Source organism: Labeo rohita, chromosome 22, assembly GCF_022985175.1.
Source record: "Labeo rohita strain BAU-BD-2019 chromosome 22, IGBB_LRoh.1.0, whole genome shotgun sequence".
NCBI classification, from domain to species: Eukaryota; Metazoa; Chordata; class Actinopteri; order Cypriniformes; family Cyprinidae; genus Labeo; species Labeo rohita.
The window spans coordinates 61,240,544-61,248,169 of NC_066890.1; the positions used below are offsets into that span (position 1 = coordinate 61,240,544).

Here is a 7,626-nt window from a genome sequence, read left to right on the forward strand (position 1 = left end):
TTTTTGAGGTCTGTGGTTTCCCATGTACACTTTTAGTGCTTTTGGTGAATTCTTGAGCGCTTTTAAAAATGTGGCTTTTTGAATGTATTGTGTCATATAAAGCTTTTGGCAAGTTATATTGTGTAATACTGTATGCATTATTTATCAGAATTTGAAAGGAAGACCCAATGCTCTTTGATGTTGTGCTGAAGATGTCTGTATGTTGTCTCCCTCTTGTGTTCACTGAATGTTTCTGACTACAAATCTTAAAAAAACCTCACGTTTTCAATATTAATCAGTGCCTTTATTTCTTAAACAAACATTACAGTGCATACATTTAAAATATTTCCCTGAAAACCTTAAACCTGTTTTAAAAGTGCATGTATAAAATATAAAAAAATCCATTTACGTAGAATATGAAAATATATTTTTTAAGTTTTTAAATTACAGCATTTATATCACTTGCACATTCTCATGTCAAAAGGCAATAGTAGGCAGTTTCTATTTAAGTATTTTACAGTTCTGATTTGCAATCGGCTCAAGTCTTGTAAAGAAATGCATTCAAGTTACTTTTTTTTTTAACTTTTTTATGTTTTTGTTGCACAGCTGCTGACTTTAACAGTCCATTCTGCATGTGTCCATCAGCACCTGCTGACTTTTGACTTACAAAAAGTGAAACTCTTCTGAAGCCGCAACGATGAGGAGGTACAGTTCCTGTGGTGGAGATGAAACACACCTGCCCACCATGGCTTAACCGCTCGATGCAGATAAACAAGAAGTGGTGGAGCTGAGGCGTGGTTTCTTGCCGTTCTTCGGTTCGGGCTGCGGGCTGGTGCTCAGGGATCGTACCTTGTTGAAGCTATTGCGCAGACTGCTATGTCGACTCCCGGAGGTGCTGGACGTCTCCTTGGTCATGAAGGTCTTGGGGTCACAGAGTCTCGCCTTCAGACAGCAGCAGCACAGGAGCATCCCGATGGCTTTGCGCACCTCCAGGCTGCCGAACGAGTAAATGAGCGGGTTCATGGCTGAGTTGAGCACGGCCAAGGCGATGACCCATTCAGGATTGAAGAGCGTGCTACAATTGCGAGAGTAGCAGAAGTAATCCACCAGCAGGAGGACGAACAAAGGACCCCAACAAACCATGAAGACCCCAACGATGGAGATGACGGCCTTCAGGAGGCGCAGCGAGCGCTTGCGGCTGCGTACCAATATGGTGTCGGTGCTACCGCGGACGTGGCAGTAGATGGCGAAATAGAGAGCGCCGATCGTGAGCAGGATTATGAAGAAGATGACCAGGGCGAACAAGATGTAGCTCTTGGAGTAGAGTGGCAGCAGCGTGGAGCAACTTTTCAGGTCACAAATGCAGTTCCAGCCCATCAGGGGAAGGAATCCGATCACAAGCGCCGTTGCCCAGCAGAGTACCATCATTATGTAGATCCGGTAAGTCTTTGTGGTGGTTTTCTGGTGGACGGGCTTCATCATAGTGGCGTAGCGCTCTACTGCGATCAAGAGCAGGCTAAATATGGACGCCGCCAAGGCTACAAACAGAAGTCCTTCGCGGAATAACCACAGGACCGGGCTTAGCTTGAAGGTGCGGTCGCCGGACATGCAGATGTTGACCACGTAGGCGGTTCCCGTCAGCAGGTCGCTCAATGCGATGTTGGCGATGCACATGAATATCCAGCGATGGCGCAGACGGACGCCGAACAACACTGCCAGCAGCACCAGGAGGTTCTCCAGGATGATCATGACACTGAAGCCCAGGAACAGGACGCTGGCGGCACTCATGCCCTTCTTTGAGGGCTTGCGGTGGTGGAGGCGTCCGGTGAAGTTGTAATGCTCCAAGATGAGACTCCTGCTGCTGCTGGTCCAGTTGTAGATGTCGGGACAGGAAGAGGCGGAGCTGTGGGAACGCAGGACCTCCATGGTGTGAGAAGCAGGAACGTGGAGTTGAATCTCACTGGGGTCGATTCAGTCTTCAGTGCAATCGGACTCCAGGCAATCAGACTCCGGCTTCTCAGGAATATCCGTGCCCTCTCGGAACGACCTGATGGAAGACAGTTGATTTGTTTTTATTGGGTTCATGGACTAAATCTGAAATGTAAAATTTCCATACACTCTTAAAAATACAGTTTCAGAAAGCATAGAAAAAACATTTTGGGTTCCCCAAAGAAACTTTCAGTAAACTGTGTGAAGAACAATTTAAAATTCTAAATAATCTTTTTCCACTCGTACAATGGAACAATTCCATGAATGTTGAAGCTTCTTCATGGAACCATCAGTGCCTTTGAATAACCAAAATAAAGAAACTGTTTTTAAGAGTGTATGCTAAATGAGGGTCATCATGATTGGTAAAGTCTTCACCCCAGAGGGGGTTTTATCAAGCTACCCTCCTAACACGTGGTTGTAAAAACCCCTCTTGCTTTAAAACCCCTCTTGTACATTACAGGGACTGTCCTGCTGGGACAGGTGTCTTGCTCAAGTGCACAGTGATGTCATCTCAAGAGTAGAGCTGCAAAACGATTAGTCGCGATTAATCGATTCAAAATAAAACTTTATGTTTACATACTATATGTGTGTGTACTGTGTGTATTTATATACACATATGTATATATTTTTTTTTTAAAAATCAATGTATTTGTATGTAAATACTTCTATATAATTTATATTATATATAAATATTTTACATATAAATTAACCCTTTCACGCGTAGGATCACACTAGTGTGATCATTCTTGGCTGGTACCTGAAGCGTACGATCACACCGGTGTGATTCGAACGTTCAGCGCGTGACGTGATCAACTGCTGAATTCAAAACTGCTTTGGTGCTTTGGCTGGCGCTGAGCCAGTATGGACGCGTTGACCGCTTGTCATATTATCGCAACTATTCCGTGTTTTCAACCATATAATGCTTATTTTAGGTTCCAGACATTTACATACACATACGTCCTAGTAAAACGATGCCTTTATATTTAGCAAAATACACGCCGATGTCTATGGAAGCGGCAATAATGATCCTTACAAATGTTATCTGACGACGTGTTTTATTGATATCATATACACATTGTGTAGGTAACTATAAAGTTTACTCTGCTCTTCTCCAAGCTCACCACAGACTTACTTTAATGTTTTTCGTGAGGAAAGGATGAATTTGCGTTTTGTAAATCCCACAGCTGGGATTCAGCGGCGCCCATCACCCGGCATAGATCAACTAACACGCTCATTATAAAAGTGTTTAAACTTCCAAATACATTTACTTGCACATATTTCAGAATCGGAATATCAGATATTTCATAATACAGTGAGCACGTTTGTGAATATTAATAATAAAAAGGGAAAAACTATATAAAAGTGATACATGTGTCATACAGCACTGTGTTGTGTCAGGTGACAAACACGACGCGTCGCCATGGAAACAATAAGGCTATACGTTCTAAATAACGGTCGCCTAAAAAAACTTACTCTGGGGGCTCAGCCAGAATATTTTAAACTCACGTGTGAAAGGGTTAACGTAATGTATACATGTATGTGTGTGTATTTATATATACATAATAAATATAAACACCTATAGTATGCAAATATAAACTTTTATTTTGAATCGATTAATCACGACTAATCTTTTGCAGCTCTACTCAAGAGCTGATATTTGCGGTGCCTGTTTCGGTTGCCAGATTTTTAACCACTAACCGCCCACAAAATACAGAATAATGCCAAAAACGTAAAGAATTTTTATAATATACATTTTATATTATATATAAATTACATATTTATATTATATATTATATATATTGAAGTAAACCAAAACAATTGGTTCATGAATCATTATTCAGATAGGGGACTAGCGGAGCACGGATTGCGAATCATATGATTTATGATGCGAATCTGAAATCTTTTTTTCTGATTTTTTTTTTTTTTTTTTTTTTTTTAATTAAACGGTAGAAAACATCAAACCATTAAGGCAGCATTAAACTAGGTCAAGCTCATGACGTGTTTACTTCTAAAATAACATTTTTAAAACTTAAAAACATAATTTCAGATCGAGACTTCGGAGCACAGATTGCAAATCATTCAATTCGCAAACCGATTCCTTCCTCCTCTTTTGATCTGAATCAAAAGATTCATGAACTCGCTCTGAAGTCCCGATCTAAATCAAATGATGCACGATAAACCCTCCGAATTCCCGATTTCCCCCATTTGATTCATTCAAATGATTCGGAATACGCCAAGTTCCGGTCTGCATCGAATGATCCCGCAAACCCGCTCCGAAGTCCCGATCTAAATCAAATGATTCGCGATCCGCTTTCCGAAGTTCTGATCTAAATCAAAAGATTCACAAACCCACCCTGAAGTTCCATTTTAAATCAAATTATTCGCGATCTGAGCTTTGTGAATCATTCAATTTGCTAAATGATTTGCGAATCCACTCCAAAGTTCCGATCTGAATCAAAAGATTCACAAACTCGCTGCAAAGTTCCAGTCAAAATGATTCACGACATGCGGTCCGAATTCCCAATATGAATCAAATGATTCGGGATATGCAAAGTTTTGGTCTAAATCATATGATTTGCCATCCCGCTCAGAAGTCCCGATCTAAATAGAATGATTCGCAATCTGCTCTCTGAAGTTCTGATCTGAATCAAGAGTTTCACAAACCCGCACTGAAGTTCCAATTTAAATCAAATGATTCACGATCCGCGCTTTGTGAATCATTCAATTCGCAAAATTATTTGCGAACCTGCTCTGAAGTTCCAGTCTGAACCAAAAAATTCACGAACTCACTGCAAAGTTTCAATCTAAATCAAATGATTCACGACATGCACTCCGAATTCCCGATATGAATCAAACGATTTGGGATATGCAAAGTTCTGGTCTATATCAAATGATTCACGAACCCGCTCCGAAGTCTCGATCTAAATCAAATGATTCGCATCCACTGTCTGAAATTCCAGTCAAATTATTCACGATACACACTCTGAATTCCCGATATGAATCAAATCATTCGGGATACATAAAGTTCTGGTCTATATCAAATGATTCACAAACCTGCTCCAAAATCCCGATCTAAATCAAATGATTTGCAATATGTGATTTGAAGTCCTGCTCTGAATCAAATGATTAACAATGCACGATCTGATAGGAGTGCTCTGAAACAATGGATCTTTTTGCAACGTAATGGTTTAAGTGATTTTGAGTTTCGAAAAGCTCCATTTCACCTATCACTACATGTGCTTTTTAAAATCATTACAAGCAATGTCAAAATTCGAAAATGCATGGCTGATGGAAAACTTCTATTTTTATTGGGCTCATGGACTAAATTTGAAGCTTAAAATTTCCAAACAGTTTCCAAAAAGGGGCATAGAAAAACTATTTTGGGTTCCCCAAAGAACCTTTCTTTGAAAAGTTCTTAAAAGAATCGTTCTCTTCTTAGTTTGAAGAACATTTGAAAATTCTAAAGAACCTTTTTCCACTTTAAAGAACTTTTTTTTGTGCAATGGAAAGATTCCATGAATGTTGCAGGTTCTTTATGGAACCATCAATGCCATTCAAAAAACAAAATAAGAACCTATTTTTAAGTGTATGCTGAATGAGAATGTGTTAAATGTTTATTTTTACCAAGCTACCCTGCTAACAAGTGGTGTTAAAAACCCAACTTGCTTTAAAATTGACCTCACATTATAGGGACCGTCCTGGTGGCACAAGTGCCTTGCTCAAGTGCACAATGGTGTCATCTCAAGAGTTGATCTTTGCGGTGCCTGTTTCGGTTGCCAGATTTTTAACCACTAGATTACACCACCACCCACAAAAAAACTGAATTTGATTTTTTTTTTTTTTTAAACATTGTTTTTTTTGTTGTTGTTTTTTTAAGCAAACCAAAAAAAAAAAAAAAATTAAAAATGATATTTTAGAAGAGAAGTAAATGCTTCATGAGCTTGACCTAGTTTAATCTCCGCATGTGTAAAGTAGATTTAAATATCCTTAGTTTCACTACTGCACTTGTGGTTAAGGGGCTTATCTGAGCGTGGCATTTTTAAAGAGCCGACACGTGACTGTGCAAAGCATAACTGCAATAAATAAATCAATCGATAAATTAATAAATGAATAAATTAATGTTACATTTTAATGCAAAAATTATCATTTATATAAATATACATATATATATATATATATATATATATTATTTAAACTACATAATATAAATGCACAACATGTTTGTTTAAATTACTACTAAATAGTTCACAATAAATAATGCATACATATTTAAAAAAAATATATTATTATTATTATTTTAATAATTTGCTGGTGCATCTTTACTCACCTCTTTTTAGTGATGCTGGTGTAACAGTTATTGAGCCATGCTCTGATGCAGAAAGCTTGAGTGCTAGCTCTCTGAACGATTATATACCCTGCAGTAACAAGGAAGGAAGCCTTCTTGCAGATATTTGACACACCCATGGAGAAAATTCTCAGTTTCTACACTTTCTAAAATGCACAATTGTGACATCTTCCCAGAAAGTGTACAAATCATGGATTCCCATCAGAAAATGCAGGCTGCATTGCATGCATAAGGATTTGGCAACGAATATAGTACATATTGAGGAAGATCTGTTGTCTGTGTGAACCCTTCGCAAAAACATTCAGTGAAATATAATAAAAATAAATTACAGCTGAAATAAAACAACAACGCAGAACTTGAAAAAAAAAAAAAAATCATAAAATGCAGACACTAAATGCATGTAAATAAAAAATGACTAATTATTATGCCTTCAAATTATTACACAATTTACAATTTTACATGCACAACAAATATATTTAACACTGCAGCAAATGGGCATTAATAATTTAATACTACTACAGGAAGTCATTGTGGCAGTTTGTAGTTGGCACGTGTTGCAGTAGTGAAACGTTTTGATGCGACACGAATATTCTTACAACAACTTTGAAGTTGCTATAACATATTTCTCAGAAGTAAGCCAGTCAGAAAACAGGAAGACCTGATGACCTAGTAAAGTGGCCTCCTCCCTTACTGTTTTCAGTTCACCTCATCCAGCTGGGTGGAAATACACACACACGTATGTTAATGAAGACATTGCAGAGACTATCACCTAACCTCAAAACTGCGCATCACAGAAACATTGGAATTAAAAAAATAAATAAATAAATTATGCGCCTTTTTTTTTTTTTTTTACTTATAAGCCAGTAAAATGTCCTCACTAGTGGGTTTTCACATTATTCCACTGTATAAGCGAGGACATTTGGCCTTCATAGCTATAGCTAAAAAAGCACACACATGCACACATTCATCAGCATCGCTGATTTTCCCAGCATTTTCCAATACTGACAAAGAAATGCTTTGCAAACATGAATATTTCAGATGTGCACTGATCCATTATATTCACCTCTAATCTTTATAAAGCTAGTAACCATTTTTTCCCTGTAAGTTGTGTGAAAACGACCTGATTTGGTCCCTTTTTGTCTATGCATCAGTTCTTCCCTCTCATCCAGAACGGTTTAAAATAAACCAGAGTGGAAATGCCTAGTTTCTTTTCTTAATTTCTGTTTTGTGTTAAACGTTGTAAATGTTGGTCTAAGATAAAGGAGGGGGGCCTTTCTGAAACTACCACATCCTGAGGTAAGAAACAACACCCT

The 7,626-nt window shown here is 38.2% G+C and overlaps 1 protein-coding gene across 1 annotated transcript; it reads right to left on the bottom strand.

Annotated features, from left to right (window-relative positions):
* Positions 1 to 257: 257 nt before the first annotated feature.
* s1pr4 (sphingosine-1-phosphate receptor 4) lies at positions 258 to 6,359 on the bottom strand. The gene is made up of 2 exons (XM_051095256.1): positions 6,296 to 6,359; positions 258 to 2,026 (listed from the first exon to the last, which is right to left on the bottom strand). Exon 2 carries the CDS (start codon positions 1,903 to 1,905, stop codon positions 730 to 732), a length of 1,176 nt encoding a protein of 391 aa, XP_050951213.1. The 5' UTR covers positions 1,906 to 2,026; positions 6,296 to 6,359; the 3' UTR covers positions 258 to 729.
* Between the last annotated feature and the right edge of the window lie 1,267 nt (positions 6,360 to 7,626).